This window comes from Neofelis nebulosa, chromosome 2, assembly GCF_028018385.1.
Source record: "Neofelis nebulosa isolate mNeoNeb1 chromosome 2, mNeoNeb1.pri, whole genome shotgun sequence".
In the NCBI taxonomy this organism is placed as follows: domain Eukaryota; kingdom Metazoa; phylum Chordata; class Mammalia; order Carnivora; family Felidae; genus Neofelis; species Neofelis nebulosa.
This window is the reverse complement of record NC_080783.1, coordinates 87,814,538-87,832,922: the sequence shown is the minus strand read 5'-3', so window position 1 is coordinate 87,832,922 and position 18,385 is coordinate 87,814,538. Positions and strand designations below refer to the sequence as shown.

General features: G+C 35.6%; 1 protein-coding gene and 1 long non-coding RNA gene across 7 annotated transcripts in view; both read left to right on the top strand.

Moving 5' to 3' along the window:
* The window catches only part of ARHGAP15 (Rho GTPase activating protein 15), a 573,492-nt gene that overhangs the window by 104,240 nt on the left and 450,867 nt on the right, over positions 1 to 18,385 (top strand). For all 6 annotated transcript variants that reach the window (XM_058694796.1, XM_058694791.1, XM_058694813.1 and 3 more), the window contains exon 6: positions 15,406 to 15,495. In XM_058694796.1, coding sequence (XP_058550779.1) covers positions 15,406 to 15,495 — 90 coding nt within the window. The remainder of the gene's footprint in view (positions 1 to 15,405; positions 15,496 to 18,385) is intronic.
* LOC131491644 (uncharacterized) lies at positions 869 to 11,365 on the top strand. Its single transcript, XR_009251579.1, has 2 exons — positions 869 to 10,103; positions 10,358 to 11,365. It is a non-coding gene; the product is annotated as an uncharacterized LOC131491644 (long non-coding RNA).

Here is an 18,385-nt window from a genome sequence, read left to right as displayed (position 1 = left end):
GTTGAGATCCTGACTTGAGCTCAAGGTGGGGCTCAAACTCATGAATGGTGAGATCATGACCTGAGCCAAAATCAAGAGTTGGATGATTCATAGACTGAGCCAACCAGGTGCCCCTAGCTTAGAATGTTTTAACACACCTATCCTCTTCTCAACACATATGCTATTGTTGTCTGGTATTTTAATTCTTTATTTTGTTTTGTTTTGTTTTTTTAACACCACCAGATATTATTATTTTTATAGAGTCAATGTTGGTTTATATTTGCCCAATATTTGCCATGTTCCTTGCCATTTACTTCTTCCTTCATCTTCCACCTTCCTTCTAGGATAACCCTATATTCTGAGAAATCCCTGTAGAAAGGGTCTTGTAATAACAACCTGTCGCAGTGTTTGCTTGTTTCAAATGTTCCTATTTCTCCCTCATTCTGGTAATATATATATTCTCTCTGGATATAGAGTTTTGATTTGGTAGTTATTTCCTTTTAGCACATAAAGTTGTTATTCCAACCTTTTCTGTCACCTATTATTGTGATCAAGAAGTTACCTTAGTCTAACTGCAGCTATCTGGCTATTCATGATATTTTTATTATTACCTTTGTTTTTCCACAGTTTTATTCTTCCTGTATGGATTGTTGAGCCTCTTGAAGTTGTTTTTAAGTATCATTAATATATTTTAGAAAATTATCAGCTATTATTTTCAAGTGAAGCTTTCTAAAAATATTTTCTCTTATATTTTTCTATGCCTCTAGTTAAACCTACATTTAGAGGCTTCCTACTCTATTTTCTACATTTTACATTCTATTTTTAATCTTTTTGTCTTTCTGAACTGCATTTCAAACCACTTCCTTTGATTTATTTTCTGATTCTTTAATCCAATCACCTTTTTTGATAGACATCTTTATTTCAATTATTATAATTTTTATTTCTAGAGAAAGCTTTTTTGTTTACTATGTCATTTGTTACAGTTGTCATCTGCAGATATTTTTCAGGCTCCCTTTTATTTTGTTAAAATTAAAAGGCATGGTTGTTTTATATGTCTTGTGATTTAACATCTGAAGTCTGCATCAGTCTGTTTCTGCTGCTTCTCATTCCGTTGCTGTTTCCTTGTGTGTCTGGTTATTTTTGACTGTGTGCTAATCATTTAGTCCTGGGATAAATGTGTCCTGCTCCAGAATATTTTGCATTTTTCTCAAAGGGTCTGGGACCTCCCAGTGATTGATTAGCTCAATCTAAGTTAACAGTTTAAAACAAAATTTGTACACATAATAGGAGAGTTACAACTATGCTACTTCTCAGGGACAGAATTATTTTTCATTCTTCCTTTTTTTTTTTAATTCTGTCACATTGCTCATCTACAAAGACAGTTTTCTTCATAATCCCTTAAGTTGGAGAAAGGGAACAAATTTAATATCGTTTCTCCTTTATTCCTTCATAAGACCGCAGGCAACACCTTTTCCATTATTCTGTGGAGTCAATTGACCAAAGTTCAAATGTACAGTATAAGCAAATGCCCTCAGGCAAAGAGCAGTTATGTTGATCTGATGTTCAGCTTGCCTCTCTGTGTTCAGATTCCCATTTTCCAAAAATAATTACCCTAGCAGTTTACCACTATCTTATCAACCTTTCAATTTTTTAAAGGTGATTTTAAACAGAAATATTTTATCCAGCATTTTTCATTGTTTTCAGTGGAAAGTTGATCTAAATAGCTTAGTTTCTCATTTACAATCTACCTCACTTTCACTTAAATATGCATTTGGTTAATCAAGTTTGTGCTATTTATATAAGACTGGTAGGAAAAGACTTCATAAGAATATGTATTGAAATCCTACAATGAACAGCTTGCTCATTAGGGCTACATATAAGGCATAGAGATATAATCAAGATATAGTCTTTGCTTTATAGCATCTCTGCCAAAAAATAGGGTGAGATGAAATAAGAAACATAAAAGAGTTTTTCTGAGATTTAAAGGAGGGAGAGCTCACATCTGTGAAAGATTTGAATTGGGCCTTGAAGGATGGTTATAATTTCAATATGTGGAAATTTGTGGGCAGGGAATTCCAGGGAATTAAAAAATATGAACGATGACATGAAACTGAGAATCGTCAAGGTCTGTGTGCTAAAAAGAGAAATGAGATTTTGGTTTTCTTGTTTGTTTGTTTGTTTTGTTTTGTTGTTTTTATTTTTGTTGGAAAAAAAGGATTAAGAACCATACCAAGGGCTGGGGATTTGCTACAGGGGCACATCTCTAAGAAGGTGTGTCAGTGTTTTCCAGATACCTTCACCCTAGAATAACAGATCTTTTAATAAACACATACTGAACAGAAGTATGATCCAAGTGTTATGTGTCTTAAAAGGACAAGGTCTATCACGGAAAAAGGCAAGAGAAGAAGTTCATTCTTCTAGGATCATAGCTTCATCCCATTTAGTCCAAGAGAAAAAAAAAATGCCTCGAAAGACATCTTTATTATTTGCTTTACCTGTTTAAAGAAGTCCCAAAGAAACAAGAACTGTCAGTTTGATTTATCCTCTGAGGACTGGACTCACACCCCTTGCATGTTTCAGGTACACTTATCTATTTTAGAGTCACTGAAGTATTTCAGTCAGTTCCAGCACTTCAAGTACAATTTGCCACCTAGGTACCTGCTGTGCTTTGTGATTTTAGAGCTTCTGCTTGATATGGACTGGAACCTGACTCTAGCCATTGAATGTGACAAATACATATTCCTGGCTAAATATACATATATATATGATAGACTGCCTCATGAGGAAAAAAAGCTTTCTAATATAGAGCACAAATTCATTTATTTATTCTACAAAGAATTAACAACTCCTAACAGGTATCACACAACGTGTTTTTAAACCCTAGAGATATCAGATGAGTAATACATGATTGCTGCACTTAAGGTGCTTATAGTCTGATAGAGGAGACAGAAATTGTATGTAGGTTTATTACAATAAAACATAACTAAAATGGTAAAAATATTTAAAAACCATGGTGGGGAACCATAGGTCTAGCTATAGATAATCCTTGGTCAGGGAAATGCTTCTTCCAAGTAATGCTCAGCCTATATATCTCTCCACTGTTCATTCTACAAAATCACTGAGAATCCTTGATGTTTAAGCCACTATGCTAGGTGTTATGAAACATACAAAAATGAATCAGAATCAGATCTTTCCCTTGAGGATGTAGAAACAAATAGAAAGTATGCCCATAAATCGAGTAATTGTAGTGAAAAAATGGACATGGATAGTTGCTCAAAAATAGCATGAATAGAGGCATGAGTTAATTTTATAGTAACTCAGAAAAGAGAGATTGCTTCCAACTGGAAAAGATTCTAAATATATCTGTCAAGGAAGTGAGAGTTGGGCATGTTTTTGAAGGATGAATAGGATTTTGAGGCAAAATGGGGTGAAAAGGACATTTTCTGTCGAAATAAGGGAGTAACCAATGATAAAATATAGGAAATTAATTCCTGTACTGATTATACAGATATGTGTTGATCTTTCGCCTTGCCCCATGCACTGCATGCTAGTCATTGTTCTTGAAAATGATTCCGGGAGGTTCCCTGAGGCCTAGGGTGGACGTGCCTTAGACCAGACTATTTTGTGTTTCTTCTATGAGTTTCCAGGATGCACTACCAGTGGAAGAATTGCCTCAAAATAAGTTGAGGAACAGCACTGTGGAACAGCAGCACTCAGTTTCATTAGAAAGTCCATGTAGAACCAGCTCATGAAAGATCTTGAACAGGATTGTGAAAAGAGATAATTTCATTCTGTAAGCACTCTGGAGCCCTTTGTAACCAATACTAACTGTCCTTATATTAAGACAGATTCAGAGTCTTCACAGATAGGCTTAAGGAATTAAGATATATTTTTTTCTGCTTTAAATTTTTTAAATGTTTATTTATTTATTTATTTTGGGGGTGGGCGGGTAGTGGTAGAGACAGAGGGAGAGAGAGAATCCCAAGTAGGTTCCACTCTCAGCATGGAGCCGGGCACAGGGCTTGACCCCAGGACCATGAGATCATTACCTGAGCTGAAATCAAGAGCTGAATACTTAACCAACTGAGCCACGCAGGTGCCCCTATTATTTTTCTACTTTTAACACAAAGAAGATAGGACTTATTAAATTATCTGAGAGACACGTTCTAAAACTCTGGTGCAATAGATGAGAGCCATAAGGCCTGTGCTTTTACTGACAAAGAAAATGGCAAAATGGCTAAGTTGTCATCGGTGGGGCCCAATGCATTTATTTAGTGAATCACAGGACATCTTCTCACTCAGAAAGCACTTTAAAACCTCATATGTCTTGAACTTTTAATAGATGATAATCTCTAAAGAAGTCCTAGTGTAAAGAAAGCAAATAGGGCAATTCATCTAAGGAAAACTACGTATATCCTTCCCAAGAACATGGGTGTATCAGCACAGCAGTGAGCACCAGTAGAAAACCTGGACTTATTTTCCTGTGACTCCAGAATATATGTTGGTGTCATACCTACTAAAATAAACACACCGTGGAAAGTTTGTTTCTGATTTAAGAAATTTCTCCTGTCTCCACATCCATCAAAATTTGGACCAAGTGGACCTTACTCTCATCAGTCAGCTCTTTCTGTTATGTTTATCACACAATGCTCACAAATCCTAGTTAACATAAACCTAGTCTGACATAAATTCAGAAGCATTATGAACATCTTAGGCCATATTTCTCCCCTAAAACTGTATGGTTTCGAAGCCAGTATGTTCAATATGGCGCCTACATGTTCGTTGCATAGGTAACCTTTAAAATTTTTTTTTCTCTATACACTGTACTGATAACTTTTATTTAGAGGCAAACATTGGCATATTTCACTTTTAATGACAGAAAACTTTTCCAAGGCACTTAATAAACTATTAACTTTTTAAAACCACCCATTCAGCCATAACCTTGAAAGCAAAAAAAGAGCATTATAAAAGGCCTCATTAAAATAATTTGTTTACTTTTTTTAATATTGTTTACTTCCAATGCAAATAATGAACACAAGCATTAATTAAATAATGCAATACATCTAATGCTCATTCACTGTAGTATGGCTTTAATAACAAAATGGACTTATTTATTGGAGTAAAATGGTGTGATTTAGCAAAAAGATGAAAATAGTTCCAATCAGAAAGCTATTCATGAATTATTGAGTATTCTGTGCAAAATGAATATGGAATTATTTTATCTTTGTGAAGTGAGCGTTGAGCCCTTATTCAGTCCCCTGCTCAAAAAGATCATAAACATTGGAGGGACAAACAATAGATCTACCAAACTTGGCCTAACGAATGCATTTTAAGTTTCTGTTTAATATTTTAATTCTCAGAATTACAGTGCTCTGGCAAAGATAGCATGGTTATTATTGGGGCAATTTGTAGTACAGCCACAGACTGCACTATCAAATGGCCTCATCGTACCTTTAAAAATTAGAACAAAAATAATAGTCTGAAATCTGGAGGATGATGGGTGGAGATGGAGAGAAAGAAAGAAAAAGAAAGAAATTGAATTCTAGTGTTTTATTAGCATAAACATTATAAGGAAAAAAATGAAATCAAGTGATCGATATTACTATAAATGAAGCCATGTTCTCTGGTTATAATTCTCTCAAGATTTAGCCATTAACCACAATAAATTCTGTATCTTACATAATTTTTAATAACCACAAAAATCTATGAAATTGATAGGATGCTTTATAAATGGATAATAGCTTACTATCCAATAAACCTCACCTTAGGCTCTCTCAGAAAACTATTTTAATTATGAAGTTTGACTCTCTGTGGTTTATCATTTTGGTCAATGCAATACATCTGATTTAGAGTTTGCATTCCTCCAACATAAAATGGACTTGTAGTCCACAGTGCACTTTGAAATAAACTGAATATATGTATTTAGTCTTTCTTAACAGTTCACTACTGAGTTGAAATGCTCTGGGAAGCAGTATACTATATCAGGTAGAATAAGTCAGACCACCTGGACTGGGAATCCCAGGTTCACATTTTATTTGTTACTATAATCCTTGGATATTTCAACTGTAGTATGAGGTTAACAAGAGTCCTTATCTCATACAGTTATTGCGAGATTATGTGAGAAAAGTGATACAACTTGCTGGGCACATAGCAATGATAAATATTAATTATATTTATTATTATTGTTGTTATTATTACTATGTGGAGGAATCGAGTATAGCAGTTAAGAGAAGAGTCTCCAGAACCTGATAGAATAGGATTCAGATGCCCTAATTGTCACTTAAAGGCAGTGTATTTACAATCCTCATCTTAATTTTTCTTAATATCAAGACTTCAGTTAGGGAAACACTTCCTGCTATCCAAATCCAATCTAAAATCTCTGCAGAACCTCATTTCTTACTCCTACCAAACAGGAAACAGTCTGAAACAGGTATTCTGGTCAGCTTTCTGCTACATGGTGCCTCCCTCATTTTCTGTTTTTGCCAACTCTTAGTGGCAGATGAGGGAAAGGTAGAGAGAATATGAGAAGGTCCCCATGCTTCTTAAAGCCGTAAGCCCAGAAGTGCCTCACATCAGTCTTGCTCACATCCCAGTGATGAGAGTGGGTAATGTGGCCACATGTTGGTGCAAAGGGGGCTGGAAATAAAACGGTGTTTCTGGCTGGTAAGCTGCTTCTCTGTGACAACTCAAGACTCCAGCACACATTCTGGTGTAGCACTATCCCTCTCTGCCACAAGGATCAATGATCTTAGCCCTTATTCTATAGGGAAGAAGGTCCAAATTAAGTGTCCAACCTTTATTTGGGAGGCGTGAATCCAGGGCATAGGCGGTGTGGCAAAAAAGGAAGCGAGGCAGGAAATGACGGGGAAGAGTAGAGGAGCTGTGTCACCCAATGGCTGCTACTCTCCCGTGAACCTCAAACAGACTCAAGAGAATCACTGGGCAGCTGTACCACTTGACTTAGAAAGAAGCTGCTGTTAGGTAGGCTCTCTGGAGAAAGCACGACACAGTCCGTGGGAGGAAAGATGGGAGCTAGGAGAAGGAATTTATCTGCTATGTTTCATTCCATTTCCTGCTTCCCCAAGTTCACCACCCAGAGTCTTCAATATCTGCATCATATGAACCCTGGCTGTACCCTTGGATGGCTTCTCAGAATGCCAGGTCCTATTCTGTATAAAGTGGCATTTTATCTAAATTTGGAAGTGGATGAGGAGCCAAAAGCCTGTCGCACTCTGGAAGCCAGGAGGGAGGGCCTCACATTCCAAGATGACTGGCCATCCTCAGGAAGTGGGACCAAATGGGTTCAAACGTGGCTAGTCATACGTAGAGACAGCTAAGGTAGACTGACTGGATGAGGGTCTGGAGAAGGACTCTGAGGGAGCATCTGAGGCACCACAAATGTGCCCCAGCTAGTCACCTTGCAGAAGCAAATAGTTTTTTATATAATGTAAATGTAACACAGTATCAGCATACAACAAAGGTAGACTAAACAGAGACTATTGTATTTACTCTGGCAAGATTTGGATTTAGAACTAAATGCAATATCTGTTCATTTCTTGAAAAAGAGAGAATACTCTCTCCTCAAAAAACAAACAAAACAAACACATAGCATTCTAGCGCCCAAAGTCACCAACAAAGGTTGCTTTTCTGAAAATCTGGTTTGATTTGGTCTTGTATGTACTGAGAAATTTCACTGTAGAAACAATTTCAGTTATTATTAACATCATTTATATTCATATACATAAAACTCACATCTTACAATCAAAGTATTGTCTTCTATGTTGACAGCAGCCATACTTTAGACATTAATAAGATCAGGTATCCATTCAGCACTCTTTCCTAAATCATTTTGTCCAAATGAGAATTTATAAGTGAGTTTTATCCTCCTCCATGAATGATTTTCCAGAATCAAAACCAGTTATGTGATAAAACTTAATTCCTCTAAACAGATTTTGTGTTTCATGTTTCAAACTGATAAGGACAATCTGAGTCTATATTCTAGAATAGCAATTAATCCAAAATAAAAAATGGTAGCTAATAACCTATTTCATAAAATCTGAGCTTTGCCTTTTTTTTTTGTAACCTCATCTAGTAATAAGGATGGGATAATCAGAGGTCTAGTGATTTGTTGCTTACACACATGCCCAATCTTCCTCACGGAAAGTGCCATCAAGCAAAAGAGCATCTGGCCTTTGATATTTTCTTAATGTGCATTAAAAGGCCCCAAATTTCCCATAAAAAGTGGAAAATTTAATCCCAAAGGTTTAATCTAAGAGAGAAAGACAGGGAGAATAACCTGTCAGCTCTTACTAGGGAATAGTAAAGTTGGGCTAAAAGAATAATAAAAATCAGAAGTAGACGAGACCCAGGATCAATTTTTAATGATTTCACATTGCCCCAACAAAGAGGCTTTTATATTTTATTGTCCAGAAGCAGTAACTTTTAAATAATTCTCTTTAAATATTTTAAAATCAGTCATTTATATTTTAAGTTTACCCCAGAAGAGATATGATAAGTACACTCTTAAATTTAAATCTAAATTTAGTTAATTTTTAAAAAGTATATTTTTATAATGATGTACAATATGATCCATTGGCATCATGTAGTTCATTAACAGACTTTTTCTTGTGTTTTATAGCTGTAGAATCAGAAATATGTTTTCTATTAAAGGATTCTTTAATTTCAGCCTTCTTGAATAAAATCTTGATTGTCTTCCAAGTAAATTCGACAACTTTTCTGAAAAACTTATTCTGATGTTTAACAATGTTTAAATACTGAAAATGTTTCCTGCTAATAAAGCTTAGGCCCTAGCATTGTTCTTCAAGCCTAGGTCTTTCTGCTTTAGCTTTGTAAAAATGGACTACTGGGCACGATCATTTTTATATAGTCCTCTATCAACCAATCTTAGTTTTGTCTTCTTGAAGCTGATATATTTATTTACTTAAATTTTACTCGAGTCACTTTAACTTCTGAATTGACCCCTAATTCTATCATTTGCTTTGATTGTGCCATAATGTCTTTTTCTATTAAAGACATGATATGAATGGGAATACTGTGCTTTGATTTTGTAAACTATTAGCTTATACTTTGTAAACAACCTCATTTTGTAATGCAGTATCCTGAGATATATTATTTATTTTTATTTATTAATGCTTTGAAAGGAATCTGGAAAATGTTCACCATAATTCTCAATTGGATAACAAAGAATGGTAACAAAGTATGTTTTAGAATAGGAGAAATAATGGGAGTGACAGACTGGGCTTACAGAGCTGAAGGGGGACCTCATGGAGATTATTTTGGAGTTACATCATCAAAATGAGCAGGAGTGGAACAAATGGCAGACAAGGAGAGTGGATTGAAGGGAGAGAAATGTGTTCCAGATGAAAGGGTGCAATACAATGTATAGAGTTGTGAAAGCAGGGTGCATATTGGAACTGCCATGGATTTAGCATAGCTGGTTATAGAAGAATGGGGGAATGCATGGAACTCAGAAGGATGGTTGGGAAATGATGAAAAGGAGCCTGTATATCCTACTGAGGGATTTGTACATTATCCTACAGATAATACGTTTCCCAGAAAAAAAACCCATGGTGAAATTTGTGTTTTAGAAAAGAAAAAAAATTAGTCAAAATGTAGAAAATGAAATGAAATGGTTTTGTCTGGTCCCAGAGGAAACACTGAGAGAATTCGCATGAAAGAAAATACGAGCTCAAATGAGGCTGTGGTCATGAGATGGCAGAAGAGGGAGCTAGTTCTGGAATTCAGGCTCTCTACTGTTTGGTTGTAAGTGGTAAAGGAAAGGGGAGAATTAAGAAAGTAGGGAAGGTGTAGTGGATAAAAGGATGATTAACCAAGACAAGCAGTAGAGAAAAGAGAGCAAATCTGAGAAGACAATGATTTCACTGTCTGTGCTACATTCTAGTGGTAAGTCAGTTAGAAAATGCAGTTCTGGTACATAAGAGGGAGCTGGAGGCCAGAGGAAAAACTGAGGAGTCAACATGTCATAAGTGGTGGATCAGACCAGAGGCAAGACCAAAACCCACTGGAAGCATGTGAAGTATAGGCAATAATGAAGGCCTAGAACAGTAAACCAGATATTAGTGACACTTAAGAGGTGGGAAGAGGTTGGGGCGCCTGGGTGGCGCAGTCGGTTAAGCGTCCGACTTCAGCCAGGTCATGATCTCGCGGTCCGTGAGTTCGAGCCCCGCGTCAGGCTCTGGGCTGATGGCTCGGAGCCTGGAGCCTGTTTCTGATTCTGTGTCTCCCTCTCTCTCTGCCCCTCCCCCGTTCATGCTCTGTCTCTCTCTGTCCCAAAAATAAATTAAAAAAAAAAAACGTTGAAAAAAAAAATTAAAAAAAAAAAAAGAGGTGGGAAGAGGAAGAGAAGTCAGTGAAAGAAACAGAAGGAAGAATATAAAACGTAAAATAAAGATTTAGAGTGAAAATGTCTCCATAGCCAAGGGACAGAGGTTTTTAAGCAAAAGGAGCTGAATCTAACAGTACAGAGTTCAAATAGAATGTTGATGAGAGAGAAGGCATCAGATTGTTTTTGTTGACCTGCATGGTTAAAATGTTTTAGATTAGTTAAGGAAAGGAGTAGAAGACTTCAGTGGGTTGAGAAGAGAATGGAACGTGAGCAAGCAGAGAATGTGACTGTAGAAAGCTCAAGAATCCTGGCAACAATGGAAAGGAAATAGGTGGGATTGAGAATTAGCAAGGTTGTGGGGTTGATGCTTATATATGTTTATATGTATTTTTAGACAGAAGTGATTTGTGTGTGGCTATGGGTAAAGATAAATCTACTTGAGAGAGGGAGATAAATGTAGAAGGGAGATGACTCAGAAAATGAGGAACAGCATTGGATGAAATTAGGAACCAGAGAGGAAAAGCCCTGGGCTGAAGAATGAGCGTCTCTTCCTCTAAGGCAGAAAGGGACATGCTTTGTGAGTGGATCATGCACTGTCTGGAAATGACAGGCCAAGAGATTTTGATGCTCATAGATACCACTGTCATGACAGGCATGGGAGTTCATGAGACAGGTGGACCAGAATCACAGGCTCAGATCCAGATTTCCAGGAGCCAGAACAGAATATGGGAACTGATAACACTGACAAGGAAGAGATAGGAAATGTTACTTCTTATTTTTGGATCTAGAAACAGTGTCATGTGACCTAGTAGGGGGAAAGGCTAGGTATGGAAGGGAGGTAATGTACTGTGTTGTGATCAAGAACTTGGGACTTGGAGGACAGAGGACAGTGAATTCCTATCTCCTCTCAGGCACTTATTAAGTGTGTGAACTTATGTAAGGCACTTAACCACTTCCTGCTTGAGTTTTTTCACATGTAAATAGAAGGCAATGGTAATAACTGCACAAGACTATTATAAGGAATAAATGAGAAACTGATACAAAGCTTTCAGAGGGTACAATATACAGGAATTAAAGTTTATGTTTGTGTGTTTGTTCATTTTGATTACACAGACTAAGAAAGTGGGAAGAATTGTGAATGTTCTAGCTCAAGGGCTGTACGATCTCTGAGAATTAGGAGAATGCCACTTGATGGACCACTGGAAAGGGGTGAAGCTTTGGGAGAGTGGTGTGAGGTAGAATAGAAAGTGACCAGGAGCACATAAAAAGTTCGCTAAGTGTTGATGACATTGGTCTTGGCAATGATTTCATGGTTATGTTAAGTGTCCTTATATGTATATGTATAAGTGTACATATATATGTGTGTGTGCGCATGCGTGTGTGTGTGTGTGTGTGTGTGTGTGTATATATATATATATATATATATTTGCTAAGTGGAGTTAAAAGCCCAGCTGTAGAAAGTGGCCATTATTTGTAATATTAGTACATTGAGTAGTCAAAAGTTATTTCTCCAGAATTAGATTAGAGGATATGAGGAAATTGCTAGAACGAAAAGTGGATGAGAGAGTGGAGTGTGGGAGTGGATCATTGCATGGGGGAGAGCAAGACAGCAAGAGATGGGGGGGTGGACACAAAAGTGACTGCTGAGTTGGGAACATAGGCCTGTTTGTGAGAGGAAGGGAAACCAGGAAGAGCTGGAAGGATGCACAAAATGTCTGCTGATTCCAGTCATGTCAAAAACAAACATAACAGGGTGGGAGTAATGAAAACCCAGAACGTGGGGTTTGTTAGATGAAAAGCAGAATGAAGACTGCTGAAATGGAAAGGAGTTAAAGCAGTGGGCTCGTGAAGAATGCAAGAGTTGGGGTGGGTAAGGGCAAGGTGAAGGCCAGGGTCCTGGGAGGTGACTAAATGATCGGGAGAGTTTGGATTGAGATAAAGCCAAGCCAGTGTCCAAGCCATGGGACTTAGTGTATGATGCTGATGAGGACAGGTAGAGGTGGCAGACCTGCCTGGCGAGAACTCTGGGAAAGCTTAGAATGCTTTTTCCCCATAGAGAGAAAGTCTACAGAAAATTATGTAGAGTCTAAGGCTGGCATGGGATTCTTAAAGGAGGATTCAATATCTTTTTTATCTCTGGAGTCCCAGAGTCCAACACAGTGGCTATCACATTGACATACAATAAGCATGCAGTTATTGTCTATTGTAGGATTCTGTGAAATACTGGGTTCAATCTACATGAGTCCATTAAGCTGTTTTCGCTTTTCCAGATCCAAGCAAAGACTCCTTAACTATTAAACCAAATATAAATCTTAATTGTTATAACATGGGGAATTTTTAGATGCCCAAACCTTCCTTCCAAAGCACAAAAGCTAGTTGCATTCTTGTGTTTTCCTTTCATTTATGAATTCAGAAAATATTCATTGAACGACAATTCTGTGCCAGGCACTGTTCCATACATCGGGAAAAATAGTGGAAGAAAAGGCAAACCAGGCCCCAGCTCAAGGAGCTTAATTTTAGTGGAAGAAAAACAGACAGCATATAAAAATATAAATGTTAATTTCAGTTAGGAAGAAGGCTGTGTTGAAAATTAAAACAAGTAGTGAGATAGAGAATAAGCTAGAACACAGCTCTCTTTTATGTAAGACAGTCAGAGAAGGCCTCTGACAAGGTGACATTTATCTGGGACCTGATGGATAAGAAGGAGTCAGCCATGTGAAGATTGGGAGGTATTCCAGGTAAACAGGTGGTGTAAAGGCCCAATGGGAAGATCAAGTTTAACAGAGAAGGACAGAAACAAGATCAATTATGTCCACACTAGAATCTAATAAGAATGTCATATCTTTTCCCAAAAAGTTACGTTTTAACATGAATGTGATCACAGTGTAATTTCAATTTTCAAGGACTACATAGTGGTTAGGAGCAGACTCTGGAGTGACGCTGTCCTCATTTAATCCTGCTCTTCCTTTTCTACCTGTGTTACCTTGGAAAAGTATACCTCAATATTCTAGTATATTATTACCTGTAACATGGTGATAATAATGGTACCTACCTCATACAGTTGTTATAAGAATTAAGTGAATTTATAGTTGTAAAACATTGGGACCTAAAATATGCTTTTTCCTTAAAATAATTCCATCTTTTTTCTGTGACTATATTATATGAGAAAGATAATCTCTTTTGTTACATATTCTTAAAGGCTATTTCTGTTGATTCTGAGTATCCCATAATCAGTCTAAGTATCTCATACTCAACTGAGTATCTGATACTCAATTCTGAGTATCCTTGTAGAAGAAGCCGGTTGTTTTAATTTTTCTACATCATAAATCACACGACAATGAACATTGTTATCATGCCACGATAGTGATCACCTGGGTGGCAGATTACGGGTGAACCTGTAAAATTCTTTCACTGACTGAAGCATCTGTCTGTAAGAAGCATCCACATCTGGATTGGCTTCTCATGAGATTACTACCAAGTAACAGAGAAAAGTTATGCTATCAATTGCTGCCTTGCAGCTGAATTTATCCTGAAAATCATGCTTGGCTTGTACAGTATTTCCCCTTCAAAAGTTTTATAGAGTTGCCAAGAAAAAAAATCTCACAATTTACTATGAACACCCCTGCTCCCATATTACTGGCTCTTCTGAAAAATAGTCTATTTCTATTAAACTGATAGAAGTGGACGCACTGGCTATGAGGCAACAATTGTGAACAGATTTCTTGTAGCATCTTTGCCATTCTTCCATAATTTCATTTTTTAAAGTAAAGTTCGTACTGTTAAAATATTCTCTAAAAATATTATAAGCCTTCTATACTAAACTTTTAAACTATTCTATGGAAAATTGTTTGAGAAAAGTACTGAGTTTATAGAGAAAACTAGAGTAACTCAGAGCAACTGAATATAGTTGGGGTCTTTGAAATGTGGCATTACTTTCTTTAAAAATAATAAAGAAATTTTCCAAACAAGTAAGTTTTTGTTTAATATATTGAATTCTGCAAATTTAAAGTTAATAATAAATATGATACACTTAATTCAAATTAAAATATGCAGAGACAAATGTAGACGATATCCCTGTTAATTGATTGTTATCAATTACTGAAGCTTTTAGGTAACCTCCACATTGTATTATGCAAAAGGAAGCATATGCTATGATCTATTTGGTCTAAATTAAGTTTATTAAATACAAATATCCATCTACTAACATGTATAGTCTTAAAAGTCTGAAGAATGAGCCTCTAAAAGGCACACAGTTGGCACCTACTAAATATTTATTAATTTGGGTTTTTTTCATCTTTATGGAGATATATAAATGACAACAATATGTAAGTTTAAGGTGTACTTACTGAGTGATGGCTTGATATATGTATATATTATGAAATGATTACCACATTGAGGTTAGTTTACACATCTGTTATGTCACATAGTTAGCTCTGTGTGTGTGTGTGTGTGCATGGAGAACATTTAAAATCTACTCTCTTAACAACTGTCAATTATACAGTACAGCGTTAACTTATCATAGTATGCAATTGAGAACTTACTCATCTTATAATTAAAAGTTTGTACCTTTAACCAACCATTTCCCCATTTCCTCAGCCCCTGGTAACCACTCTCTGTTTCTAGGAGTTTTACTTTTTTAGATTCTACATATAAGTGAGATCATGTAGTATCTGTCTTCTTCTCTCTGACTTACTTCACTTAGCTTAACACCCTTATGGTTCATCCATGTTGTCACATAGAGCAATATTTCCTTCCTTATTATGGCTGAATAGTTTTTCTATTGTGGATCAATATTTATATCTGTATCTATATCTGCGTCCACATGTCATTTTCTTCATCCATTCATCTGTCAACAGACTCTTAGGTTGTTGCCATGTCTTGGCTGTTGCAAATAATGCGGCAATGATCATGACTGGGTAGATGTCTCTTTGAAACTTAAAAAAAAAGAAAGGCTTTATATTGTAAATATGTATAGCTGCTAACTCAATAAACTTTTATTTTTCCTGACATGCATCACCAATGATGTATGCTTTTTATTCTTATGTCAATTTTGTTTATAGAAAACTGGGCACAAACCAGAAAGTGTGGATTTGTGTGGAGCACATATTGAATGGGCCAAGGAAAAATCAAGCAGAAAGAATGTCTTTCAGGTAAGAATGTTGCATTTATTAAATTTATTCCTATTCCTTCTAAATCTGAGCTCTCGACATGATACTTCCTTGTTGTGATGTTTTTATGTGCATGAACTAGTTGTTTGAAGGTCATTATGAAAAACTGATTTCTCTTCCTTCTTGAATTTTAGTTTTGTTGCTTTTCCCTGGTTACTGGTTGCTCTCTAAACATAAAATATATAGTATGTGTTGATTAATTCTACACCCAAAGTCATTGACTATTGCATTGTATTTGATAGTTGTTTGGGGTTCGAGCCTAGAGTGTTTGACTTAAATAGATATAGAACTTTCAGACATACACAAAATAACATTCACTAATTATGATAAACTTTTTGCATTCATTTCCATTCCTGCTTATAGTTATAAATTACATTTACCAGTGTAATTTAGAGGGATGGAAAGAGTTGAATAACTATAGAAATTGGATATTTTTGTATTCCATAATTTAATTTTTTGGGAAAAAATAACTATGATTAATAATTTCAATCATGTTCCTTTGAATGAAAAGAACCTGATGAGATTCTTGAAAGAAAGGAAATGAGAAAACTTAATATTTCATATATGATGTTACTAAAATCCCTTTGGCAATTAATAACTTTAAATTATGGAGGTTGATCTTTTTCTATATTTATATGAGATTTAACTTTTATATTTCCAAAGTAACCAATAATTTTCTAGGTATATTTAGAATTTATATCATTTAGTAGCCAAGGAACTTGATTATTATAATTACTATATTAAATGTCTTCTAAGGCCATTTTGGCTCTTGAAGAAAGGTCGGTTCTGTTTTTAAATGTATCACTGAAGTTAATATAGTGGGTCGTATACAAGTGTAGATAGGTGACATATGCTAGCTGAACTCTCAGGGGAGAGAGAAACTGATCTCTGATTCTGCATTTCCTGGATGCTAATCCGGGTCTATCGAATAAACTGGACCCATGTTAACATTTCTAGAATAAATTATTTTGCATTCTACTTTTAGTCTATTCAGGCATTCATTTTTCATATGCTAGAGATTATTTCTTTTTACCAAAAGAGAGAAAGAAGAAACACAGAAAGAAAACTAAACCTACTTGCCTAGAAATCAAAGGACTAAAGCCAAAAGTGATTAAAGTGTGGATTTACAGAATCAAGGAAGAAAAATAAATTTTGGTTTGAAGTGAGGAATTGTAAATCAGTGATATAGTCTGTCTCCCAAATTTCTTACTCTTTTTGTTATTATGCGATAAATAAAAAATTAGAGGTTATATTTCTAGCTTCTATGATAACCTAAATGATCAGTATGAGTAGTTCTGAACCAGGTTGGGTGAGTTAAGTGGTGTAGTTTTATTATGTATTATGAGCTTAGCATCCTAGTCTCCATGTCATAAACTAAAGACATTAAAATTTGACATTGGCATAATTCTTGGACAATAAAAATTCTTGGAGTTGGTCTAAGGTAGCCTTTTAACTTCCTTCTGTTAATCTTCTGAGAAGTTAAGTAAGATCACAAGAGAGGAGAGTCAGGCATGTACAATGTATATAAGACTTCCAATATAGAAGAAAAATATGCATAATTTTACATAGCTTTGCACATAATATACATAGATATATATTTAAACCACTGTATTGATGATATGTATGATGATGTGTATTAATGACATGATATCAACCTTTCCTGAATATGACTGACTGCCTGCTGATAGAATTTGTCCTTGTTTTTCATATTTCTGAATGTAGGTACTTCCAGAGATATTTAAAAAAATTCTCACTTTTGGTAGCTTTTTGGTGAAAATATTGCCAGCTACTTTTGTTTGTAAGGTACCTGAGCAGTTTATGGGGCTCCAGGGCTCCTTTTTCCAGCTTACCTCTTTTTGTCTTGTATCCTTGTAGTTTAGAGAAACAAGAAAGAGTTGATTATAAAGATGCTGTGAATAACAAAGCTAAAGAAAGATTCCAGTTTCATTTCTTGCTTCATTCTTTTTCGGGTGAATCATGTGGTTTTCTTATCATGCTGATATCTTTTCATCACCCAAACACATGAGTTTAGGAAAATTTACTAATACATATCCATAGATACAGACTATGAGGGCAAACCCTTTGAGAGGAACAATATAAATAGGTTTTATAGTTCTGTTGATGAAAAAGCATAGGGAAGGATTTGCCAGAGAGCTAAATCTAGATGACTAGCATCAATATTTGATTAGATACATTAGCTGGTCTAACTCTCAAATGATCAGAATAAACATGATTATATCTCAAAAACATGGTATTAAGGCATTGTTGGGTGTTTGAGTGTGTGTGTACAAGGGTTTCATTACCTACAGAATAATGAAGTGTTTCTTCCTGACTAAAGCAGACCATCACAGCTTCGGCTGATGTGCTACATCAGAAATATCTTTAGAATTCCAAGTTTGAATTAAGCTTGGTGTTCAATCTCAGTGTATGAATTATAGATTACAGATAGCAAATGACTATTGAGATTTTTGGTTCAAGAAAAATCAAAGAAGAGCAAAATTAGAAATAATTTAAAATTTGAAAACTGTCTTTAAAAAGTTGATGGATTAGCAATTATATGCCACATAATTACACCGTCTGTAGAGAAGTTGAACTTAACATGAATAGGAAAACAAATAAAAAAAATTATGTGCCTGAAAGACTCAAAAGCACACATGTGTGATGCAAAAAAAAAAAAAAAAAAAAAAAAAAAGGATTTAATTCATCTCCTTTGTTTGTATATGCCCTTTGGACATTTAAGTTGTTCATTTTCTTTTTGTATTATAAACCAAATTTCCTTCATAGCCAAAGTCTTATTAAACTAGATTCAGTCTTATGTGATTGGTACATGGTGATATAACAGTGACAATATTAATTATGTACGAAGGTTTGG